This window comes from Lepisma saccharinum, chromosome 20 (genome assembly GCF_977018435.1).
Source record: "Lepisma saccharinum chromosome 20, izLepSacc3.1, whole genome shotgun sequence".
Taxonomy (NCBI): domain Eukaryota; kingdom Metazoa; phylum Arthropoda; class Insecta; order Zygentoma; family Lepismatidae; genus Lepisma; species Lepisma saccharinum.
The window spans coordinates 52,322,475-52,349,110 of record NC_139248.1 but is presented as its reverse complement, the minus strand read 5'-3'; the positions used below and the strand labels follow the sequence as shown (position 1 = coordinate 52,349,110).

General features: G+C 38.1%; 1 protein-coding gene across 1 annotated transcript in view; it reads right to left on the bottom strand.

Annotated features, from left to right (window-relative positions):
* LOC146003466 (cGMP-dependent protein kinase egl-4-like) overlaps positions 1–26,636 on the bottom strand; it is a 138,750-nt gene that overhangs the window by 16,675 nt on the left and 95,439 nt on the right. Inside the window, exon 2 of the mRNA XM_083141754.1 lies at positions 9,045–9,211. Coding sequence (XP_082997880.1) covers positions 9,045–9,211 — 167 coding nt within the window. The remainder of the gene's footprint in view (positions 1–9,044; positions 9,212–26,636) is intronic.

Genomic DNA, 26,636 nt, shown 5'->3' with positions numbered 1-26,636 from the left:
CTGGCCAAGGCCCTCCTATAGTAGAGGAAATAAACGATTTCACCCGAAAATAATTGCAACACAAATACATTAAAAATTAACCATCCACATGTTTGGGGAAAACCCGCCATCTTGCCAAATGGTGGCAAAAATTCACTTTAAAAAATTTAAAAAATATAATATCTCGAAAACTGTGCATTGCACACAAAAAGTGGACATAACGAAAATAAAATGGCACAAAATTTGCTAAACTGTAGCTTTTGTTTGATAGCGCTACCATAAACCTTAATTGAATTAGAAAGATTCAAATATTTTCTTTCATTTTTAGAATTAGCGTAAAAGTTGGTTTCCGACACAAAAAACAGCAAATATGTAAGAAACTATGCAATTTACGTCCCAAAGTCACTGGACCAAATTCCTAGACTATGATTTCCTCTAGAGATTGGTTCTTCTTTCGTGTCTTTAGATTAAGGGGTTGAGGAGATATGTAGTTTATTGCCGAGTCATGTGTTTTACGTGCTCTATTTCTAATCTTTCTAATTCAATTACGGTTTATGGTAGCGCTATCAAACAAAAACTACAATTTAGCAAATTTTCTGCACCTTCATTTTGGTTATCCTCACTTTTTGTGTGCAATGCACCGTTTTCGAGATATTACATATTTTTTTAATTTTTAAAGTGAATTTCTGCAGCAATTTTCCAAAATGGCGGATTTTCCCCAAACATGTGGATGGTGGATTTTTAATGTATTATTCACTATACCATTCCGCACAATCCGGCACAAAATACATTTGTGTTGGAATTATTTCCGGGTTAGGCCATTCTTTCCGGTTCGTTTCCTCTAGCACTAGGACTGTAGAGCCACGTGCTATGTTATGTATTACTGTTAAAGAACACATATGTATGCATGTATGTATTTAATACCTGAAGAAAACTTTTTTAAAAACTCCATGGTGTAACGGACATTTGGGGCAAGGGTCTGTCAGAGAGGTTTCTTCATTGGGTGACGCGTGGTCAGCGTATCGAGTCCCATCGCGGCTGCTTTCTAGATTTCAAGACCGGAGACTGTTACTTCTTTTCAATTAGCTCCCCATTTGTCCTCACGACGATGCATCACCGCCGATTTTTTTTTATCTCCCACCGGGAATTAAACCCAGGACTGATCGTACAAAAGACGAGAGTGCAACCATTCGACTACGTGGGCCTCTGGGTCCCAAAATACGTCACTAATGAGGATGAACAGATATATAGAACGAAAGAGGCATACAGAGAAAGAGAAAATAGAAAATCAAATGAAGGATTTAGAAAGGATGAAAGAAGTAGAAGAGCAGACAAAAAGAAATAAAGAATGAGAGACAAAAATGGAGACAAAGCAGGATCAAAAATCTTGGGTGGGGGGGGGGGCGCTCCACCAACAATCTTCTCCTTAAAAAAAACCGTCAGAAATTTCCGGGAAGGTAGAGCTTTTGTTATAAGAATGTAGATAAGCAATAAGATTTTAACTTCAAATATACTTTATTACGAAATTATCAAAAGCACAAAGAACTAAGTCTGTCTCTGTATTTGTGTGTGAGTGTTGCATGCTCTTAACCTCCCCCCTTCCTCTCTCTGTGTGAAGAGGCCTTAACAGATCTAGACCATTGATAATATACACACATTAAAAATAAAATAACAATGCAAGGCAAATATAAGTACGAAATCTAATTGATTTATGTGAATGAAAAGCAAACAGTAAAAAAAAAACATAATGAAACCATATTGCAATTTATTGACATTTTGAACCTTTTGGTAAAGGAATTAATTAGCCAATTTATAAATATCTGATATATGCATAAAAGTAACGAATGAATTTATTTACATGTGTCTAATAATATATATTTAAATATATAGTAATTTGCTTTAATGTGCAACAACATAATAAATCTGTGTGTCATATAATATGTGTGTGTGTGTGTGTGTGTGTGTGTGTGTGTTGATTGATTGATTTGCTTTATTTTACTTCGCTTTTTGTGCCACTTCTGGCTAATTTGCGAAGATGGGGATGAGTGATAATATGATGAAATTGATGAATGGACACTCACAAATATCCATGCCCAGGCCGGGAGTGTGTGTGTATGTGTAAATTAAGATCTTCCTCACCTGCCCAAGAGTCGTAAATAATTTCGCACTCTGAGACAAAAGTGATCGAAAGAGATGGAAAACAGTAGAAAGCGTGAGAAAGTAATAGAAAGAGAAAAAGGAGGGAGAAGGAAACATGAAAAGAAAGAGAGAAATAGTGAGGACGTGATAGAAACTGAGGGAAAAATATAGAACGAAGATACAGAAAAAAGATGCGGAAAGGGTAAAAGAGAGAAAGAGAAAAAACGATACACAAATCGAAAGATAGAGATGGAAAACCGGGAAGACAGAAAAATAGAAGAAAGAGAGAGGAAGTGAGAATAAATAAGAGGAAAAAAGAAATACAGAACAAAAATAAAGAGAAAAAGAGGAAGAAAGGGTGAAAGAAATAGAAGAGGCGAGAAAGAGAGAGAGAGAAAAGAATGGAAGACAAATCGAGAGAAAGGAATGGAAACTGAGAAACAGAAAGATAAACAAAGAATTACAGGAAGACAGAAATGTAGAACTTACAGGCGCGGCTCCGCTGAGGGCGATAGGGATGATGGTCCCTCCCAACGGCCAGGATTTCGGAAATAATACTAATACTTTCGAAAACTCACATAAAATCACAAAGTTTAACAGGATCGAATATATTATTATAGTTTCACAGGCTGTTCGGAACTGGATCTACATTTGAATTTTGGATCCTCGAAAGGGGTTGGAACCCGAAACCTCTTGAGAGGTTGTTTTCTTTGCTCATTTCCTTCTATCTGACCATTCAGTTTACCGTAGCGATGGCAAGAATTATGAAAACGACATGCATTAATGCATGACACATGATTTCCCTGTTTCTTACATATTTTTAGATGTTTCTCTCTTTTCCCTTAGATTATGTCTCTTAAATTTTCCGTTTCTGGGGAAATTCCCGGCTGGGCCTGGTCAATGAAAGGTATTGTAGGTGGCAGCACCCCTGTTGTATCTCCACGCTTTTGATGGGCAATTGGTCTCCCATGGGGAATTTGTTGCTGATCGTGTTGCTATTACAAGGGTTGGATAAAAAGTAATGGCAACACTGGTATAATTGGTACTTGACTGTATTGGCAGAGGAGCACGTGTTACATTCCTTCAAAGTAATCGCCCCTCATCTCTACGACCTTCTGTCACACGTATGGAAGGCGTCGTACACCGTCAGCGCGTCCATCACTGTCGATGTCCCGCAGTGACCGCCCCATAGCACGTATGATGGCTTCGCGCGTGTCGTAGTGCTTCCCGCCCAGTGGTTCCTTCATTTTGACAAAACGGTCGTAATCACACGGTCTCATACCGGTGAATACGGCGGATGTTCCAGTACCTCCCACTACCAGTTATGCAGGAGCACCGTCACATTGTTCGCAGTGTGACACCTTGCATTGTCAAGCAGGATGATGGGACATCGTGCCGTCGCTTCCTTCTTAATGCGAGACGAAGGTGGTGTTGCAAGAAGGTGCAGAAGTAGGCAGCGTTGACCGTCTGCCTGAGAGACGTTGTTCTTCTTGCCTAAACATATTGTTAGGGCGCTTGCACTCTCGTCCTCTGCTTCAGAGCACTGCTGTTTTTGACTGAAAAACATACAATCGCTCCCACTCACTATACTTCCTCGTCTGACATTCCTTTATCAGCCACGAAACGCTTGTGGCGCTGTGACTCACCCCTTTCACGGGACAGCAGTGTTGCCATTACTTTTTATCCAACCCTTGTATATTAGATCGCAAACATGATAGATGAATGATCAATGCTGTAAAACTAGGATTTTAAAAAAGATAACAGTCAACAACAGAAAAGATATCGGAACTAAGAAACGATAAAATTTGCACAGTACATGGCGTCCACCCAGCGTCGAATAACATGGGTACCTGGGGGAAACCCTGGGGGGTAAAGGCGGTCAGGGGCGTGATGCTGATCACATCACCCCTACTCACGACCGGATCAAGAAAGTGTGGGGCGTTACCCCCACACCCCCTATACGCCTTCATGGCGTGGTGCTATGCACAGGGGAACACTTTACCTTTACTTTTACATGTTTACACCACTTGCAATTTTCACATTTTGAGTGTTTTATGGTTGTGAGTCCGTTAAAGAATTATACATAATTATTCTGCGCGATTGTACTATTACTTCTACAGTTGTTATTAATAACCGACCTTTTTTGCTTTTTTACGCAATCACACTTTTCGACATGGTTAGTAAATAACAGTTGGGCTGAAAAGTTCGTAGGCTAACATAGTAAAAAATATTTTTTTGACAAAACTCGATTTTATTATTCAATATAGTTGCCTTTGAGGGCGATACAACGATTATAGCGGTCATACAATTTTTCGATGCCATTTTTATAGTACGATTTCTCTTTAGCCTCAAAATAGCCCTCAGTTTCGGCGATTACCTCTTCATCAGTGCTAAATTTCTTTCCAGCGAGCATTCTTTTAAGGTCTGCAAACAGGAAAAAGTCACTGGGGGCCAGATCTGGAGAATATGGTGGATGGGGAAGCAATTCGTAGTCTAATTCATATAATTTTGCCATCGTTTTCATTGATTTGTGAGACGGTGCATTGTCTTGATGAAACAGCACTTTTTTCTTCTTCAAATGGGGCCGTTTTTTCGTGATTTCATCCTTTAAACGCTCCAACAACGCTATGTAATAATCGCTGTTGATAGTCTGGCCCTTTTTGAGGTAATCGATGAATATAATACCATGCGCATCCCAGAATACTGATGCCATAACCTTGCCAGCCGACTGTTGCGTCTTTCCACGCTTTGGATTCGGTTCATCACGTGCAGTCCACTCGGCTGACTGTCGATTGGACTCTGGAGTGTAGTTATGGAGCCATGTTTCATCCATTGTAATATATCGACGGAAAAATTCGTGTTTATTACGGTTGAATATCGCTAAACATTGCTCCGAATCATCAAAACGTTGTTGCTTTTGATCGATTGTGAGCACGTGCGGCACCCATTTTGCACACAGCTTTCGCATGTTCAAATATTCATGCACAATATGTCCAACACGTTCCTTTGATATTTTTAAAGTCTCAGCTATCTCGATCAACTTCACTTTACGATCATTTAAAATTATTTTGTGGACTTTTTTGATGTTTTCGTCGGTAACAGCCTCTTTGGGGCGTCCACTGCGTGCATCGTCTTCGATGCTCATTTCGCCTCGTTTAAATTTAGCAAACCACTTCTCAACGGTTGATTTTCCTGGTGCAGAGTCCGAATAATGTTTATCAAGCCAAGCCTTGGCTTCAACAGTATTTTTTTTCGCCAAAAAGCAATGCTTTATTAACACACGAAATTCTTTTTTATCCATTTTTTCACAATAACAAAAGCTGCTTCACTCACAATGCTATATCTCACGAACTAATTATCCTGCAGCTGTGAAATTTATACATGTATCCTTTGAAGGTTAGTACTAAGTAAAAATCACATGGATTTAATTCTAGTAACGCCATCTATGAGTCAGCCTATGAAATTTTCAGCCCAACTGTTATGGTCATCTGTTTAATTGATACAAAAATATCGAGAAGAAAAGTTATTACAAAAAAAAATTATCTTCTGTTTCATGTGTCGCAACCTCTAGGGCGTTCTTATTTGCAGGAACTATAATTTTGAAAGTGTTGTAATCAAAAAATAAAAGACGAAAACACAAAGGTAAAATGCTTAATACAAGGAAAATAAGATATAGTATAGGGCAGCGGCGGCTCTAAGGGGAGATCCGCCGTGCCATGGCTCTACCCTCAGAAAAAGAAAAAGCACTTGCTTTGCCAAAATATAGTTAAATTAATACATTTACAAACGAGGAGATTCGAATCTTACGGCCGCCTCAATTCCTGCGCCGCATCCCCAGCTCTTCTCTCACTTGCTCTGGGCCAGCATAGTCTGGCCTGTGCGCAGAGGCATGCGCGGAGGCATGAAAAAGTCTCCGCAGTTAACGAGCGAGGAGGTGGTAGCCCAGTAGCCATAAGACAACCAGCCATGCCCCTTTTCGGCTGGCACGACGCGAGAGCTTTCGCATTGTGTTGACATAGTTGCAAACTTCACAGAGAAGTGACTAATCCTGACCGATTTGTAATACTCGTTGGAGAAGTAATTCGCGAGAAAGATATTTTCCTGCATACCTGGCAAGAACGAACGTAATATCTTCCCCAAATTTATATAACCATTTAGATAGATGCGTCTAAAGAGCCATCCAGACTTTTTTGTTATCGATATCTTCCTTAGGAAAAGATATATCCCTTGCTCTCATGCACACAGACACTCATGTGTTGCAACTGACGTTGACAACATTCAAGACATTTTCTGTACAAAAGAATTGCCTAAATATCAAAGGGAATTCGCATCACCAGGGGATTTTTTACTTTAATAATTGTAAAAAATCACACGGAAAATCTATCAGTATAAGAATTTCACTTTGAGATATAATTCAATTTCTTGCATTGAATTCTAAAAATTGTAGATCTACAGTTCATTAAACAGATAATCATATTTCAGTTGTTAGTAACACCGATCGTTGATGTACCGTCTGCCGTGCTGGGGTTGTAAAATTTTAAACAAAGCAAGGCGAGAATACCGTGATCGACTCGGTGTCTCTAATTGTTCAGTGTTTTTATTTTTAGTGAAGTGATAGTGTTTGATGGTGTGTGAAATGAAGGGTAGTTAGTAAAGATGAGTCAAATTAGAGCATTATTACATACACCGTTTTCCAAGGTGTATATTAGATTTACAATATTAAATTAAACGTTAAACAACTTGGCTGTCCCACGCCAGATTTAAAAATAAATTCTATTTAAAAATATAAAAAAATGGTAAAGGTGACAGGCGTCGAAATTTTAATAGTCGTATTTATTTCCTAGAAACTCTGGCCGACCACCGCACAGCATGCTACGACACCAGGGATTGCGGGTTCGAATCTCGGCCTGGGCATCGGTTTTCTTTGTGAGTGTTCACTCATCCTTATCTTCGCAATTAGCCAAAAGTAGTACAAATGGGAAGTAAAAAAAAACAATCTTAGGAACTCTGAATTTTTGTCTGCAATTTTAGTAAACAAAGTTCCATTAAAATTACCTCTTTCATTAGATTTCTATGACATATGCTAGCGAAAATTTTTCGATTTCTTGATCACGTTGGCACTACCCATCATACTAGCTGCCAGCCGCCACTGTTATAGGGCATAGTGTATAATAATAAATATCATGCGCATATATACTTAATAAATTTTTCTGGATAATTTTTGGAGTTTATTCGAATTCTACCCCCGTCGTTGAATTTACACATACTCTCAACCAGAAAAAAAACCTAAAGCGTAGTGTAGAATCTAAATTTCTATATTATCGATCCAAGCGACGTCAAGTTTAACGTTTTTTGTGCATAAACATACGATATTGCCGTTGCTCTTTAATATGTTAATTCTTAGGTTCAGGAGAATGTAATTTTCGGAAACTTATGACTGACTGTTTAATGTTAAAGGTTTTCTAAACACATTTTTATTGACGATGTAAACGAGAAACTCTTATATTTGGTGAAAATAGCCATTCTATAGCGCTCCAATTTATGGCAAACAAATGAGGATGCCGCCACCGGAAAAGTTTGACAATGAAGAGCTCCATTGGCAATCGCCACGTCTCGGCTCATTTCGCCAAGACACGAAGGGCCTGGTTTCCATCCCCGTTCGAATATCGATACGACGGCACAATGAGACATGAGACCACCACATTTCAACTTAGGCCGTGTCCGAAAGGTGCAAGACCATATTTGAAGCGAAAACCCTCGAGAACGGTCCCGCAGTTCAGTCTCGGACTAGAATTCTTTCGAATTCCACTTCGACTGCATCACCAAATACGATCAGTAGACAAAACTACGAACACATTGTTTTTCATCACAGAAAGCACGTAGGACTACAAAAAATTCCTATACTTACATTTCCACACATTAGAATTGATTGATTTATTAACTTGGTGTTTTAAGTCCACTTTATGCCTAGTAAGGTTAATTGGGACTGGTCTTACAGTTTAAAGTGGGATCCAAGCCACTATGTGCCTTCACCGTGTATTGAACCCGGGACCGTTTGATTAGAAGGCAGCGACGCTACCAGTGCGCCATCGGTGAGGCCCCACACATATTAGAATAACTACAACCAACATCTGGCTGACTTTCAACTTTCCACGATTTGAAACAAGTGAACAACGAGTGCAGAAGTCTAGTAAAGAATACTACAATGGGTACGTTCCGAAAGTCTTAACGAAACGAACGCATTCAACGAAAATAACTGGGCTGGTGAATCTGGTGAAACCAGTTATTTTACAGACTTATGGGACACACTAGACGAAAGCGCAGGCGCAGCGTTTTCTTTAGAGAACGTTTCCACATGGCGTCCAGCGGAAGGAATGTCCTTACGGCAAAAATTAACTTTAGTGTGGACACTCTTACTCATTTTCATCACATTCTAAGAACGGTTAAAGCATGCTTATCTTGTGCATGTTGCTTCATATGACTATCTGTTAAAATTATAATACATTTTTCGAAATAGTGCAGTTTGAATCCATCAGCACGCGCTTTGTCTCCAAGCAGCAGACGATTCTCACCGAACAAACCAGCTTCCTGGCCCTTGCGTTTGGTGAATCTCGTTCTTGCACGAAACGCACGGAATGCGACTTTTGGGACAGCATAATGAAACTCACGAAACGCACGGAAGCACTTATGGGACAGCCAGTTGCCATAACTCGTTTAACGCGTTAAACTCGTGCGACTTTCGGAACGGGCCCATTGCTGAGTCCTGCGTGACGTCACTTTCGAACTGCACTAGGTGACGTCACTTCCGACAAGACCGTACTTCAAGCTTGCATTCTGGACCTTTCGGACAGAGCCTCAACGTGACGCGATCCTCACTGCAAGTAATTCACAATACGCTACGACGTACAGAAAGGGCAAGCACTTACCTTCCATGACGTACACGATGCTGCCAACATCCCCTTCTTTGATGATGAGGCTCCCAGCTGCATACTCTACAGGATACATGCAGTCCACGATTTCGCGGATCTGCGTCATTTCCAAGTTCTTCATGAAGTCATTGTCCAATATGGCCGCTTTGATGAGTTCTCGGGATCTATAAGGAGAGGGAACTAAAGTAAATATGAGGTTCACGAGAATAGCCCAGAATTTTAATTAATAAGACAGTGGTTTCCAAAGTGTGCCCCGGTGCCCTAGGGCGCCGTGGCTGGCATACAGGGGCGCCAAGAAATGTTCCAATATTTTCACTGAAATGATACTTACTCGTACTTGTTAGTCTGCTCAGGGTTTCAGAATCGGACCATAGCATCAATCAAAATATGTGCTCATTTAGTAAATTTTACACATAAAATGTTCCTGAATTTGGAATGTGTTTATGTTTTAACTTAAGGCAAGCAACCTACCCACACTAACTGAGTGTTGCAAGTGTTAGATAGGCCTACATTCTGACTTGGGCGCCACGGAAAGATCTTGAAACACTAAGAGCGCCGTCAAACGAAAAAGTCTGGGAACCCATGTCATAAGTAGACCTCGGATTTTTAGATCATAATGAGTGTCCTTTTAGGTTCCTAAATTAGGCTCTAAAAACTCTAAAATACGTTCGAAAAATTCTAAAATAGGTCCTAAAAATGATAAGTAAGGGTAGAAAAATCTTGAAGTAGGTTCAAAAAAACTTAAAATACTTCAAAATTCCTGAAAAATGCTGATTAGGTATAGTCACCGGCAATGATAATGGGACACCTATATCCTGAAATACGCACTATCTTGCATAACGTTATGTGTGTTGCCTAACCCTACGGCGATGGCAGAACTTACCATTGGAAATTTGCTATTAAAATCCACTCTTCGACGTATAGTTAGGCAAAAATCTCTTTTCATGTTATCCATAGTCAAACTCCGCAATTTGGTCTGTGAGGATCATCTTGCTGAAAAAAATCTTTCAACAAAAACATAGTCAGTGGTGCAAACTTCAATGCTGAAACATTAGTTTGCAAGGCGTGAATCCCACAAAGCACCGAAGTGACGCGAAAGTGAGCAAGACCTCACAGATCAGACCACTTTGGATTGTACAGATAACAGTGGCACCAGACATTTTGCTTTGTTTAGAGCTTTGAAAAATCACCAAGGACTTCGAAGAAGGGAAATCGACAGAGAGTTTGTTTCAAACACGTTCGTCCTTGAATTTTTTCGTGACAAAACAAAGCAAATGACTCCGTGTGGCATAAAAATCCTGTAAAACCTTTAAAAATATATAAAAACCTAAAAAAAGGCTTGATTTAGGCGCATAAACCTAAAATAGGTTCAAACAAGCAAAATAGTTTTTTTAGGCACCATAAAACTTCATCCGTTGTTGCGTTTTTTAACGAAACGCTGACATAACTTATTATTTCTTACATACCTGCAAAGGAAAAAGTAGGTTAAAAACCTAAGTTCCGAAGTCTAGTCATAATATATGCATTTACTTGCAGGTGATGAGTGGTCCTCAGTTTTGTTTACGGCAGGTCTAAAGATTATTAAATTGTTCCAGTACACCTAACGGCAAAGAAAATGGTAGGCCAATTGTTCGTTTTAATTTTTACTCAGTCTGTTTTTCAGAATGTGATGTACGTACGTAAAAACGAGTTTTTTAAAGTTTTCTTTTCAGTTTTAAGACCACTTTATGCACAGGAATTGGGAATACAGTTTAAAGTGGGATCCGAACCACTATGTGCCTTCAACTGGTACCGAACCCGGGACCTCTTCATTATAAGTCGAAAACGCTACCAATGTGCCATCGAGGAATGGGTTGAATTAAAAACGCCGTATGTCCTCTGGTTAAACTTACTCACGAGTAGAACCCAGATTTTATGTAATATCAAAGTACAAAATATGTACATAAATATGTAACAATAATTGATAAAATATGTACCTAAAAATGTAACAATCATTGATAAAATCTGTACCTAAATATGTATTATCAAAAGGATATGTAGCTAAATATGTAGTATCATAGAATATGTAATATTACTAATAATCGAGTATCCAAGCAATTTCAAGAATTCTGCTAGATATTTATTTTATTTGAACATATTCAACGTAATTTTAAAGACATTAGTTGTTCAAATTAAAATTTGTATCAAATTTATAAACTCAAAAAAGGACAGCAACGTGCACATATTTAAGAAGCCAATTTTGTCAACTATTAATTACTTTTCACATCGGAAATTATTGTAGAATATGTAAATATGTACGAGAGTTCTTCGTAACTTTCGAAACAAATTGTAAAAATAAAGCGTCTACAGAAAGAACAATCAAATTAAAATCCATAGCTACTTTTGAATTTTAAATACAAAGAAACAAAATTGTGTAACTCGCTACGTACAGGAAAGTAGCTTTCTTGTCCACCGATGCCAAGTTTCTAGGTGCTTTGCCTAAACCTAAAAGCGAAACGAAAATATGTAACCAGAAAAGGGGAGGGGAGAGAAACTCCAGCATCTTTCGATAAATAACAGTTCCCTTACTTCAGCCCGTCTTTCGACTTGGCAGTCAATTTCAGGGGACCGTAAGCACTAAGCATCTCATTGATTAGAAAATATGACATCACATGAGCTACAAATTTTCTTCATCATGTTTCAGAGATCGAAACTATAGGAAAAAGAATCAAGGTAGGAAAAAAGTGCCGCAATATGTAAGTAAATTAGCAAATATGTAAAATATGTAATATCCTGGCAAATATGTAAAAATATGTAGCATAAAACTTATAGAAAATGATGTCAGTTACATAATTCGTTGACATTTTCGTGTTCAAGGTATCTAGAAAGGAAAAGAATATGCAATTACATGCAAATCCGAGCTCTACTCATGGGTCAGGAGCGGATCACATCTGTTACCAAGGTAGCTTCGTTCACATTTATTTATGTAATTTGGCCATATTTTCAGTGAGCTTATTGAAACCTGCCTTTTATCATCAAAATAAATTCAGATGTTCGATTTATGTGACGTTTAGAAGTATCGAATAAGTCCCATGCGAATGATCTTGTTTCTATTTTCAACAACAATTGTCACCGGACTATATAATCGTCCAAAGCGACAATTGAAGTATTTTGTATTTCAGTTTTGAACATCGAGAGAACGAAAAAGTGAGAGAACAAGAGTTTCACATTTTGGCTCATTATTCAACTTGTGTGGCACCCAGAAACATGAAACATGTTTCATTCTCTTTGGAAACATCCATTCTTTGAAAAGAATACTAAGGTTTGGGACTTCTCCCCAAAATAGCGGGAGAAGAGTAGGCAAACTCCATATTTTTATGTTTTTTCCATTGAAATTCGGGGGTCGTGCCCCACAAGCCCCCCTTGCTCGGTCCGGCGTTCTGAATTGTACAAGGTTGCATGTACTGATGTTTTAGCTGCAAAACAAAACTTATCCGAAGTACATTGCTCCCATAGTGCCCGAGTTATAACAATTTTCTGAGCAATATGCAAATTACCTTTTTTTCGTAAAAAACTGAGTTTCACATTTTGGCCTATTATTCTACTTGTATGGCACCTAAAAACATGAAACATCTTTCATTCCGTTGAGAAATATCCATTCTTTGAAAAGAATACTAAAGTTCGCGCCTTCTCCCAAAAATTCGGGGAGATGAGGTGGCAAACTCCAGATTTTTATGTTTTGTTTTTCATTGCAATTCGGGGGTCGTGCCCCCCAAGCCACCCTTGCTCGGTCCGGCGTTCTGAATTGTACACGATTGCATGCGCTGATGTTTTAGCTGCAAAAAAAAAAATATATCCGAAATAGACTGCTCCCATAGTGCCCGGGTTATAAGAATGTTCCTCCAAAAATGCAAATTACCTACTTTTCGTAAAAAAAAATTTAAAAAAATCACATTTTGGCTTATTATTGAACTTGTATGGCACCCAAGAACATGAAACATGTTACATTCTCTTGAGAAATGTCCATTCTTTGAAAGGAATACTAAAGTTGGCGCCTTCTCCCCAAAATAGCGGGAGAAGAGGGGACAAACTCCAGATTTTTGTTTTTTCCATTGAAATTCTGGGGTTTCATGACGCGCCTTCGTTATGGGAATCTTTCGGGGGTACAAATTCTATATATCTTCACACAAAAATGAGGGGGAATCGTATAGTTTGATTGACTTGTTATGGATTTTTAGTTTTGGTTATTGTCTATAGTTTTTCTACCTAACTGTGGGTGATTACGGCGATAGGGTTGAAATGAAACACCACCTCTTATGCCTTTAGAATCGGTTTGGATGGAGGGGGGAGGGCGTGGTATTCGCATTAATACAAGGTTAGTCGAGCAGACAAACTATGCAGAATAAGGTTGACTAACAATGGCAGTGAGCCTAAAGTACCTAAAGTAAACATATATTGCTTAAATATGTCTGTACTATACAGTGACGCAACCACAGGGGAGAAGGGGGTGATTGTCCCCCTACAACATTTGACGAAGTCAATTCTAGGGAGGAAAGGGGGCGAAACATTGGCGGCCAAGGGCACCTGCAGGGGGGGGGGCACAGAAAAGCAGTTACCCCCTTCGATTTCAAATTTTATACAAATAAAAATAAGTTTTGTAAAATTTTCTCCCTTGTTTGCTCGCATTATCTGCTTTTCTCGTTTTCGTCAAGTTCAGAGCTGTAGCTAGGGGCGGCGGGAGTCGGCCATTGGGCGCCGAATGATCTAAAAAAAGTTGTAAAAGAGAGAATGCCATGGCGTTCAGTAAATTATTTGCGCCCTATTAAATCAATATTGTTTTAAATTGCAAAAATTGGATCTAAATATTTTCTTGATCGCTTCGTTCGCAATCTACTTGCTTTCTATAATGTAATGTATTTAAATAATATGTGTTGTATATTTGTAATGAATAAGCTTTGAATACGTACACAATTTAGTGTTAGCTTGTTGCATATGTATTTTCTTATTTTACGTCGCTCCATTTGCATATTTGCAAAACATATGTTGTACATGAAAGTTACACATGTATCTTCGGAATGTATTTATCATTCATTGCCATTCAAAAATACAGTTTGTGTGCTTGATCTCCAGTGGCAAAGCGTGACACTTTTACGTAGTCATTGCAAGATTTGCCAAACGTCAGGGTCGATCTTTTAACGGAAGGGGGGGGGGGTCAAGAGTCAACGCCAAGGTCATTGCCAATTCAATGAAAAAGCTCATACCACAGACCTTACGACTACAAAAGACATAATTCTATCCCATACAATGAGAATTATTAAATATGATTGAAACTGAAGTGGAAACACCTCAGTTGTCGCGTTTAAAGGTAAGAACCTTTATGGTCCGCCTTCACTTGTTGTTTTGATAAAAAGAAGCAGATTTCTTATCGTTCAATATGTCCTTTTTCCCTTAACAAGTGGAAATAGCAGACATTCGCAGTGGTGCGTCCAGGATTTTCGAAAGGGGGGGGTTACATGAATTTTTTAGTAGTCATTCCTCATTTTGCCATCTTTTCCTGCCTGTCACGATCTTTTTTTTTCTTTTTTAAGAATATTGAGCCTATGCAGGGATTATGACCCTCACCAACCCCTTCTTGTGCACGCCACTGGACACGCGGAATAATCTTGATAGCTCCAGAGAAACCCTGCCGTGGCTGTAAACACGGGGATAGGGGCTAAAAAAGGGCCTGTTATGACCCAGGTCTACCTGTTCGGAAGCGTTCGGTTGTTCTGGGCACCCCTGCACACCCAAGCCCCCTTCTTCGGTCCGGCGTTCTGAATTGTATACGGTTGCATGCGCTGATATTTTAGCTGCCAAACACGACTTATCTGAAGTAGATTGCTTCCATACGGAATGGGCACTACCACAAAAAATAAAAAACTTTTGACTGTGCAATAGAGTATGAATTTCTCTCCATGTTGAAAGTGGAAGCTGTTTGCTAAGGCGATTATTAAGCTGGACACGATGTTTGAAAAATATGATGAATACGGGCATTTGCAGAATCCCATGCATGCCTTGTGGGGAATGAACTTCAAGTTACGGCTAATCAAATGGGAGTTTCGACTCTTCCTACGACTAAGATATAGTTCAACATGTCCCTTTTCCGTTCGTGTACTTCTCTACGCCATTGAATGTTTGATATTCCCGAGAGAACGGGGAAGATAATGTTCCCATAAGCGTAATGCATTTCTTCTTGCTTCATACGGCCATCCTGGCAGTGTTGCCAAACCTGATGCTCATAAAAGAGATAAATTTCACCTTAAATGGAGCTAGAGTTAACTTTCAAGGAGCTAGATTTAGGAAGGCTGGATAAAGTGCCTCCTAGGGTAATTTTAGTTGTCAAGGGGCGCTGCTATAACCGTTAACGTATAACCGTTAGCGTTAAAGTGATGATAATTTACTCTTAGATCCGGCAACACCACCCATCTCAATAATCTATTGACGGTCGTATGAAATCGAAAATAATGGATTCCCGGATAACAATATTGTCATATTCACCCCAGCCACGGCGCTACATAAAAGCAGTTGGGGGGGGGGGTAAGAGGGGTGGGACGAGGCAGCCGACATAACAATATCACGTCACGTGCAAAATGGCAAAAGTTGGTCTATGTGGGCCGGAGCCAGTGATGGCATCATAATGGAGCAGAGGGCGGGTGCCACAGTCAGATCTGGCTCCAAAATAGCTAAGTTGGCAACAGTGCTTCCCAGCTGCCTCAGAGAGAAGGATGTCGGGGAAATTGTCACTCTTCCCCTTAATCCATACATTTAATACAAACATAACCCAAAGTTAATGGAAACGAGGTATGCATTTAACGTTTGACGAAAGTTAGCGTATACCCTATGAAAATGTTGGGACTACACCATTGGCTTTAAGTAAGTCCAGATCGTTCTTGTCTGACTAGTAAAAAATTGCGACCAATAAAAATTAACTTGTGAAAAACTAGTATCAACACGTTCACACTTCCTGAGATTTTACTTCACACCACAATCAACACTAAGGAAGCCACTTCCAAAAATACTTCAATGTTAAAAATCTAACAATAACTCTATATAAATATTTACCACAGACGAGAAACTTGCCGCTTATGTAAATAATCCTAGTAGAAACTGGGTTAGGTGACGGCATCCTGGAACCACCATTTTGCTCAATAAAAATAGCTCCCCGGTTGTTATTTTTAACTCGATGGTGAATGGTGGATATCTTAAATAGGCTAATTGTTTGCAGCCGGACGTCCCTTGTGACAAAAGATAACACTACTTCCTTCCTGAATTCTAAACAGGAGGCCATGCAAACTGAGGCGTTGTACTGCCTTGAAATTTTGCAGCGAAAACATGAGCAACTAGAATACCTATAATAGAATGGTGTTTCTGCCTCATGGGCCGTTCTGACAATCAACCCTTGTCAGAGATACAATAAATCAATAACAACAAAGAAAAGAAAATAATGATCATTACAGGCCTGTACCCAAGGGGAGGGGGGCAAGGGGCCATGTCCCTCCTCTCGAGCCATGAAATAGATTAATGCGAACCTTGAAAAAACTACAATAAAAAAACACGGACGGTTTTTCACATTTTGCAAGAATTTCAATTTTCTTCTTGCATAAATGAATGGGTTGTTTCTGGAGAGAGGTAGACTCCAGAAGTCTGCACTGTAGTATATTTAGCAATTTTAGTTTTATAACCATTTATGCAAAGTTATCAAAAACTTCCCAATTTGGTCGGGACAGTTCACTAGTTTTAATCCCTGTCCTGATTTTCTTCGAAATGCAGACTTGATGAGAAAATGTCCTTTTTTTTTGGTTAATTCACATTAAGACATATTCTTCATTGTAAGAATCATTCCTAATACAAGTCATTTAACTTATAAATATATTACTTTGTAATCATAGGTTATCTTTATTACAAATCAAATCAAATCATGGCTGTTCAATGGTGGCGGTATAAGAAAATTGAAAACATTGTTAATTTGTGAATATTGTATTATTCAAATACTTTTCAGAATGGAATGTAAGCAACAAGCACCGAGCTGTACGCCAGATGACAGCCTTACCCTGTAAGCGACTGTATTGTTGATTGTCGGGTCGGGGAGAAGGGGGGGGGGGACTATCAATGGGTTTATTTTTTCCCGTTACTTTGGTCCATAATATTGTAACACTACAATTGTGCATCCATCTGCAATACTACCTTAGCGTTGGTGGTCACATCCAGGGTACGAATTCCTATGGTGGAGGGGGGGATCTCACACCTTCCCACCAACGATCCTGTTCTATTAAAATTCACCCCCTCCCCATCAATATTTTCCGAGGGGAAGAGTTTGTGTTATAACAATAAAAATAAGCAATTAGTAGCGGCATGCAAATTTCGTATTTGACGAAAACACAAAATATGAAATAACATGCTGTAATGTTAATTTTTCATGTTTCTGAAAGATGTGAGGTGCATTTTCCTACCCTGTTTTGTCACGAAATAATGCGAAATGAACTGTAAAATGCGAAATATACTCTTAAACACGAAATTTACCGTTTATATACCGACGAGACACTTTCTGAAGTCTGAAGTATCTTGCGAGTTATGCAATTCACAGAAAATGGATTTATTCTGCTGTAAAAATTTGACAAGCAAAAATGGACCCCTTTACACAGGAATAAACTTAATACTCTGTAACTTCATAAATGTGCTATTAGAAGGGATAAGTTTATTTTGTGTAATAAGTGCACTTTTAAAATCAAATTTAGGATTATATTCACAATTTTAAAACCAAAATGTCATTTTATATACCACTTTTGATGTGATTATTCACCGCTATAACACCGATATTTCATTTTATTTACAGCTTTTGAACCCGAAAACGACTCTGTTTTTGTACCGAAATTTTAAATTTTTTATTTTTTTATTTACCAAAAATATGTGCCTCTAGCAAATTAGTTTTGACTTCATACATACTTTACTAAAAAAATATCAGAAACACATCTCTCTCTCTCTCTCTCTCTCTCTCTCTCTCTCTCTCTCTCTCTCTCTCTCTTTCTTTAGATCTGGTAACAGCATGCGGTTAAAAGCGCACTTCTATAGTCATATACAGTGGCGGCTATTAGGGGGGCGAGGGATGCAGTCCCTCCCCTCATCTTTTGCCAATGTTGCTCCCGCACTGTGCTAAACTTTATCTATCAAGATAGACTGAACTGATAAACTGTCCTTACCCATCTCCCCGAGTTTTGGCACCTTGTGCACCTATTTTTGGAACCCAATCGCCGCCCCCGCTCATAGATAAGATTTTATAATTATATCAAAATGAACTAGTAAGGAACGGAGCCGTATCTACAAAGGGGGTTATAGTCATAGTAGTCATTATAGTCAGCCTAGGCCCCTGAAACACAGAAATTAGACTCCTTCATTTCTCACCTCCTCTCGTCGGAAATAAAACCTAGCACTTACATGTTAATTTAATAGGAAACTAATGTGTTCTCAAAGTCTTTTATTTTTAGCCCCTCCACGTAGTTACGTATATCACATCTTTAATTTGCAATCGAATTTGCAGATGTGAACAATACCACACACTGCTTGAATGAAGATGAGGTAGGATGCACAACCGACTGTCCTTTTATAAGCCACATTTCTTGAATGCTAAGTTTTATTTTCGTCGGATTTAACGGCAAAGATTAGACATAAAATTTCATCATTGTCTAAGTATGCGAGCCTCATCTAGGCAGGGGGGGGGGGGGTGGTGCAAATTCGGTGCAGGGGATTCGAAAAATCTATTCTCGTCCTGAGCGCTGAAATCTCTAGCTACAACTCTGATAAGGAAACATTTCCTTTCGAGAGACCATTAACAGATATACATCATTATAGAAACATACCACAATAAAAGTATGAAATTTTATTGACCATTATTTATAGAAAGCAATAATTAAATAAAATCTAACACTTATTAAAAATATTTCACCTATCTTCTAATTTCTCAACATTTTGAACCAGTTTTTAAAAGGAATTAATTTGCTAGTTTATAAATGTACCAAATTAATTTATTTATACATGTTTAATTATATTAATTATTTAATAATTGACATATATTTCATGACAATAATATATATATATATATATATATATATATATATATATATATATATATATATATACTGTTTCGGCCGTGATCCCCCTCCCCCTCAAGAAAATCCTGGGTACGGGCCTGGATCATTATAATACAATAAAAGATAATATAAAGGTTTTGCAATGATAAAATAAAACATTGAATTGATTAGTATGTATACTGTGGAATAAAGATATGTAATAAGTCATTAGTAGTGCATTGTGGGGGAGGGGGTGATAGGTATGTATTATATGATATGTAAGTGCAGGTGCAGTTGTTAAGATAAGTACGTTAATGTAGTTGTTAGGACAATAGTAAGTTCTTTAATTGTTTCTTTAAAACTTTGATGGCAAATAATGTTAGTCAATAGTGCAGGCAGTTTGTTCTATTCCCTAATCCCTGTAACAATGAAGGACTTGTTGTAGATGGCGGTTTTATATTTGGGGATTTTTAGTAGTGTGAGGCGATATATCATCCAGACGATACATCGCGATATTGAAAAATATCGTGCAGGCGACATCAAATAGACGATATATTGTCACGATATTTGGCGATTGTATACCGTGGAGACGATATATCGCCAATATCACGATACGGAAAAAATATCGTATCGTATCGTCTGTGACGATATCTTCTTGAGGTCCCGGGTTCGATACCCGGTGGAGGCACAAGTGGTTCGGATTCCATTTCAAACTGTAGGTCCAATCCCGATTAGCTTTACTGTGCATAAAGTGCACTTAAAACACCAAGTCAATCAACAACAATATCTTCTTGACGATATCGCGATATCAAATTTCAGATATCGTCCATCCCTAATTTTTAGATTGTGTTTCAGTGAATACAAAGTCCATTCGTACGTTCAAATAGGCTACTCAGGACTAAAACTACAGTGAAAAGTGGAGGAGAACTATGTTCCCTTCCAGAATCGAGGCTTGGAGCATTCTCAATGGTAGCTTAATCAATAGGGGCGGCCCAAGATAATATTTTCGCCGGGCGAGGTGGATTCTTGGCGGCCCCCACCCCTTTTACTTTCTACCCTCCCATCACTAGCTGTCCACTCACAACTAAAACCTTGATAATGTTACATTTTTACAGTTTTAAATACGAAAGATCATAGCCTTATTTATTAAATACTTTAAGTCTTACTGTTAAATAATGCTTCATTGTAGGCATGCATTTATTTCATACTTACATAATGATATCAAAAAAACTAATCTCTTACATGATTTTGCAATATATTTATACTAGCCCCAAGACTTTTCAAACCTCGGAAAACATGCGAACTACAGGATTCCCCATGACTTAATCCAGCAACACTAGCGCCACTGCCTTCCTGTCAAGGTTTCAAATGCCGTGGTGGACCTAGCAGTAACTCAATTCTTGTCTACACAAGTCCAACTCTTTACAAAACAAATAAACACGCTTATGTAATCAAAAATAAGGTTTTGGCGCTACTAGAGGAGTACACCCCGATTGGGCCTCGGGCAGTAGACCTAATATAAACATTCAAACAAAAAAATCGAGCCTTAGGTCCCTCGACGACGTTGAATACAATGCTATCAGAAATCAATGCATAGTTTTATAAACGTGCACTTTATCTATTTTGCAGTGGCGGCGATTAGGTGGGGCGTGGAGCTAGTTACCCCCCCCCCCCCACACACACACACACTTTTTGCCACTCTTGGCACCGCACTATGCTAAACCTTACCTACCAAGGGAAAGTAAACTGTCCTGCCACCCCTCCGGGCATCCACTTGCCAAGGGGCCCCCCGCGAGTAAAAAAATCTTGGAAAAGGAGCACACCATGAAAAACGAGACATTCGAAATGGCATCTTACATGACTTAAAATTTATGACTGAAATTGTACATAGGAGAACCTCACAATGTTGTCAGTCTAGGGTTTCTACACTAAATGCAAAAAGCAGTAGAGGGTGTATTACGTGGAAGAGTGGTTGACATTTGGGTGTCAACGGAAAGGGTCACTACTTACCATTTATTTTACAGAATGTAAGGTCAAAGCAATAAAAACAGATACAAAGGTGAACGACGCAGGAGACAGATTGTGATCCAACAATTCCATTCTTCAGCATGGGAAAGAGTGAAGTTAAATAGCGCCCTGTAATTTGCCTACTATTATCCATGCGTAAGATTACGCAAAAGGTGGGGTAGCGAGCGACAAAACAACATAAAATGTTGCAATATCCTGTCAGTAAACAGCTTTTTTTTTTAATCTCTTCAGACCACCATACGTTCCACTTGGCGCTGATTAAAATTAAGAGCCTCACACATCGTACTCTTTACAGTTACCCTTCAAAGATTTATGTTTCCGAAGGCAAGGAAACAGGAGCGGGAAGAGGGTAGAGGAATACAATCTTACACCTCCCAAAATTTGGAGGGGGAGGTGGTACAGTAGCCTCCAAAATCGGTAAATCCAAGTTCTACCCCTTCAAATAATTTGAAAGAAGCAAGGTGCTGCAGTTCAAAAAGATACACAAAAAGCAAATTTTGTTTTCAAATATTATCTTCCTTCCAAATGAACTACAACTACTGTAAGCCTATTGTACTACATTGTGGTACTATAATTCACTTGATGGATACTCGGGGAAAATTTATTGATTGATTGAAATGAAATTTTTGTTTGGGAGCGTCAGCACTTGAGCTATTTGCACCCGTCACATTATAAGGGACCAAACCCCTTACCGTAACTAAAGTCAGCACAAGTTTCTGAAGATTAAAACATTAAAATGGGCTCATCAAAATAGTGCTTTTACACAGTAGTACTACAAGGGACGCATTTAGAGGGAGGTCCGGACCCCCTCCCCGAATGACCAAGTCGAAAATTAAATAAGCAAAACATTTGTTTACTGTTGTACAGGGTGGATAAAAATCATGATTTTTATTTTAAAAATCATTTTTGATGATATTTATTATTTAAATCTTTTTTTTTTTTTAAAAAAAACAGCCTTAAAATTGCTTGCATGTCTTTAGCACCTGTATATAGATATATGTTTTTTATAGAAAGGCTCTTTCTGGTAAACAGTCCTATAAAATATTTGAACAGCTTGATCAAAGCAAACAAAAAAATATGTGTAAATATACATTTTTCCGTTTCTGATACTGAAATTATTATGGAAATGTTTGTTGAGTGTATTAATGGAACTATAATAATATCAGTAGCTTTTCTTCTAGTGAAAATACAACATTCTGGATATACTATATAATTGAAACTTCTAATATTATTTATAGTCATTGTAGCTGAATTTTTGCAATTTTTTTAATGATAGTTTTCAGTATATAATCTGCCATGTTTATTTACACTTTAATGATAATTACACTATTTACTGTTAAACACGATTAGTATTTTGTACATTATTCTGCACAAAATGTTTCCTATTTTTGCCTATAAAAATTATTGCATTTTAAATCAAGAGAAATCTAAGTGTGTTTATAGTTTACATATTATACATTTTTTAATGAACTTCACCCCATCAGTACATAAATATATATTTTGTTGCTTTTCTCTTCCTTTCTAGGAGCTTAATAAACACCATTAAATGATTACGAGATTAATGTACTTTCATCAAAAGTGATTCTGATATCTACAAAATTCTTATGTACATTATTCTGTAAATGAAAAAATAAATATGCTGCCCAAGGCAGTAATTTATTTTATTAAAAACATAAACTAAACGTAACTTTTCAACCTTCTAGCAAGGTCTTCTTCAGACTCTGTATCAAGTACATAAGTTCATAATCATGGAAACAAGGCTTAATGGTGTCATTATTCTGTAAATTATTTTTTTTTCAAGTGATTTAAATGTTATTTTTTTAATAAAAAATCACATGATTTTCTTGCTGTTGTATAATATGAAGTTGTGACTGTGCCTGCGAAAGTTAATTTGTACCACTATTACTAATAATACGCATAAAAATAATCAGCCGGACCTAACAACCTTGTTGTATTCAATCATGCATTTAAATATGTCCACTAATTTATTTCGTAGGACAGCTGCTTTTGAACAAATTTTATTGATCTTCAGTCTACATTTGCTATACAATGAACATGTGCTCTTCTTATATCTCTATTCTTGTATCATATTTTGACCTGTTCATGTAATAACAACAATAATGATCATTATTATTAATGTACTTATTTTAATGTTATTACTAATATACTTATTAATCATTAGAGCCCGGACGTTTGGCAAAATGCCTCTTTTTTTCTACTGCATATATTGATAAATTTTTTCCGGATATACGTTCCTTATGTTGTTTCGAATGTTTTGGAAGCCTTTTCATTTTGCCTATTTTGCCTATTTGGGACCCCACTGCCTATTTTTAATTATAATGCCTTTTTTTGCCTTTTTCAATGAAATTTGACAATTTTTTTAAAAAAATGTGTATATAAATTATTTTTCTCCCAAAAAAACGTTGTTGGCATTTATTTTTCTTCCGTTTATTATGTGAATAATTTTCGCCTTATTTAAGTAATATTGAACTCACACATGTTTCAACATTGCTGAAGGAGAAAAGTGTGAGAAAAAAGTATTTCATGCTGAGTCAGGATATTGCCTTTCGGTTAACATTTCCTTGTGCATGATTGACTGCTGAAGTGGACAGGTTGATTTCGAACACAAAGATATTTCTGAAATCTCCCTCTGGAACCCGAAAATTTCAGGAAGTTGCGATTGAGCTTAGTTTACCTCAGCAACCAGTCTTGACCAGATGGGGAACCTGGATATCAGCAGCTATATATTATGCTAACAACCTTCAAAAAATCAGTGAGGTGATCGATACTCTTCCAGAAAATGAAGCGGCTTCAATTCGTGAAGTGAAAAAACTCCTGTGCTATTCAAGTTTATTTTTGCACATTATGGTGCATTGCCAGAGACAATTACAATTATAACATCCATGAAAATCTTCGAGGAATCTATGCAGCAGATGATGGAAGTGCCAGGATAAAAGGGGTCAGCTGTTGCGGAAAAGTGCAAACGAGGACTTGAAACAATTGAAAACAATTTGTGATATTCTTAAAGGTGAAATTGCTGTTACCGAAATGAGTCCAGCTACATTAGCTTGTTTTATGTATGCTCCAATAACTTCTGTCGAAGTAGAAAGATCATTTTCTATTATTAAAAACATTCTCTCTGACAGACGACTATCAATGAATGTTGAGAACTTAAAAAGCACCTTGTAGTTATATGCAATCAAGACGGAGAAAATTGAAATGCTCTTTCCAATTTAGATTTTAACATTTTGCCAGAAATTATAGATAAAAGTAAGCAACTTCTAAATGTGCCTTTTTTTCGGTTTATTTTGCCCTTTTTTTTCATTTTTAGTGCCTATTTTCCACATTATAAATGCCTTTATGCCTGCCTATTTTAACGAAAATAAATGCCTGAACTTCCGGGCTCTATTAATCATATTAACCTATTTATTATTAATTTTATTAGTACTGCGATTACTAGAACAATGTAAAACATTTGGTTTCGAGTCCTGAAATATAATTCCAAATCCGTTGACTTTATAATAACTCTAACTCATTCAGTTTCTGGTAGCAAAACCGACAAATTATGACAAAAATCAAGATGGATTTTTACCCTATACGCTTACCAGCTTCGCTTACTAAAGAGTTTCAAGCAAGCGTCGCATTGTTTCAATCGCTGACCTTGAATGCCAACTTTTATAGACTTCTCACATACGTTTCTTTTGTGAGGTTATTTTCCAATGCTTGCCATGACACTGTTATTGTCCTGATCGCAAGATCGCAAAGCGCCCCGAACGCTGGTGGAAAATATCATACGAAATCTTGGTCAAACAAAAGCACTGGAATGCAGGGCGCTGGTTTCTGAAGTCAGTTCACGTTCACAAAGTGATGGAAACAGCATTTGTTCCAGGAAGTGAAGTTATGGATCCTTCAATCACAGCCAAGGGCGTACTGAAAGAATATGGTGGATACAAGGACGTATTTTAGGGGGAGAGGGATCCCGGGGGTCCTTTGTTTTGGGAAAAATTACTTTGTTTATTTCTAATATATAAAGTAGGAAGCGAACCTGTCATTGCGCGGGAAAACATTCAACTGTTATAACAGGAGTAACACGTGATTAGTATTGAGTTTGCTTAGACAAGGCTATACTTTTCAACTCTTACACCAGATGGATCCACAGTGCATTTCATTGCGTCACGAAGAACAAGTTCTGTCCAATCCTATTCATTATTGGCAATATTCTGTAGTATTATACGATTTCTTTTCGGTTACTTTCCCTTGATTTTATTCTCATTACGTGCTTGGAGCGTATGTTCAAAATTCAACCGAACAAACGTTTAAGTCAGCAGGTAATCCCACGTCACAAATCATACTCGAACCTTTCGAAACTACGAAAGAGAACAGACTGCAAGCTATCATGGTTGCGATTGCAATGAAGCGCCAACTTACATAACTAGAAATAATTATTTCTGTTCCTTGAGCGGTAAAGAAGACTTTATGTATCTGACGTCACGACTAACACCTATAAAGACAAGACATAAATCCGTCGTTATGGCGTTTTCCGAACCTTATACATCCTGGCAAAGCGAAGGCAGATTACAGTTCACCACTAGCCTTACTTGGAACTCAACGCTGAACCGAATAAGGTTGAGGAGCACTGATTTAGCCCTTGCACTTAGCTGGAGTGAAAGTTTCACGTCTACGAACTGTTATTTTGTAAGGAGAAGTGAATGTAGGAGTACTTTGAGCTGGAACAAAAGAATGTTTCTTCGTGGAACATCTATTTAGCCAGTTTTGATGGGGAGCGGTGAAAATTGTGCCCAAATATGGTTGTTGCACACCGAAGAAGCAGACAAGAAAGTCGACTTTTTGAATGTCAGGAACTACTTGTATTTATCGTGATTATACAGCTGCTCTTTACGCTAATCGCAACGACGAGGATGAAATGAATAGTTAAAATTGATTGGTTTGATTTATTTTACTTCCTTTTTCTGAAAATTTTGGCTAATCGCGAAGATGAGGATGAGTGACGATATGATGAAAATTATGAAGGGACACTCACAAAGATCAACTACCTATGCCCAGGCCGGAATTCGAACCAGGGATACTCGGCGTCGCAGAGTGCTGTGCTAACCATTCCGCCACGAAGGTCAGCAGGTAAAACTGTTGAACAGACACTCGCCAAAGACCGACGACTAGGTGTGGATTCGAATCCATAACCTTCACTGGCGAGGTTTTGGAATACAGTATTGTGGCTATTTTACGTCGCGTTTTCGCCACTTTCGGCTTATCGCGTCGATGAGGATGACTGAAGGACAGATGAAATTGATGAACAAGCTTGGCCAGGTGGGGACTCGAACTTCGGAACTTCCGGAGCAAGATCGAAAGTCTCGACCACCACACTAGATTGGGAAATACGTACTATCTCATGTTCTGTTCTTAAGCTTGCGTGCAGCTTAAACATTTTCAAGTTAACAATTTAAGCGTCATAAAGTAACTG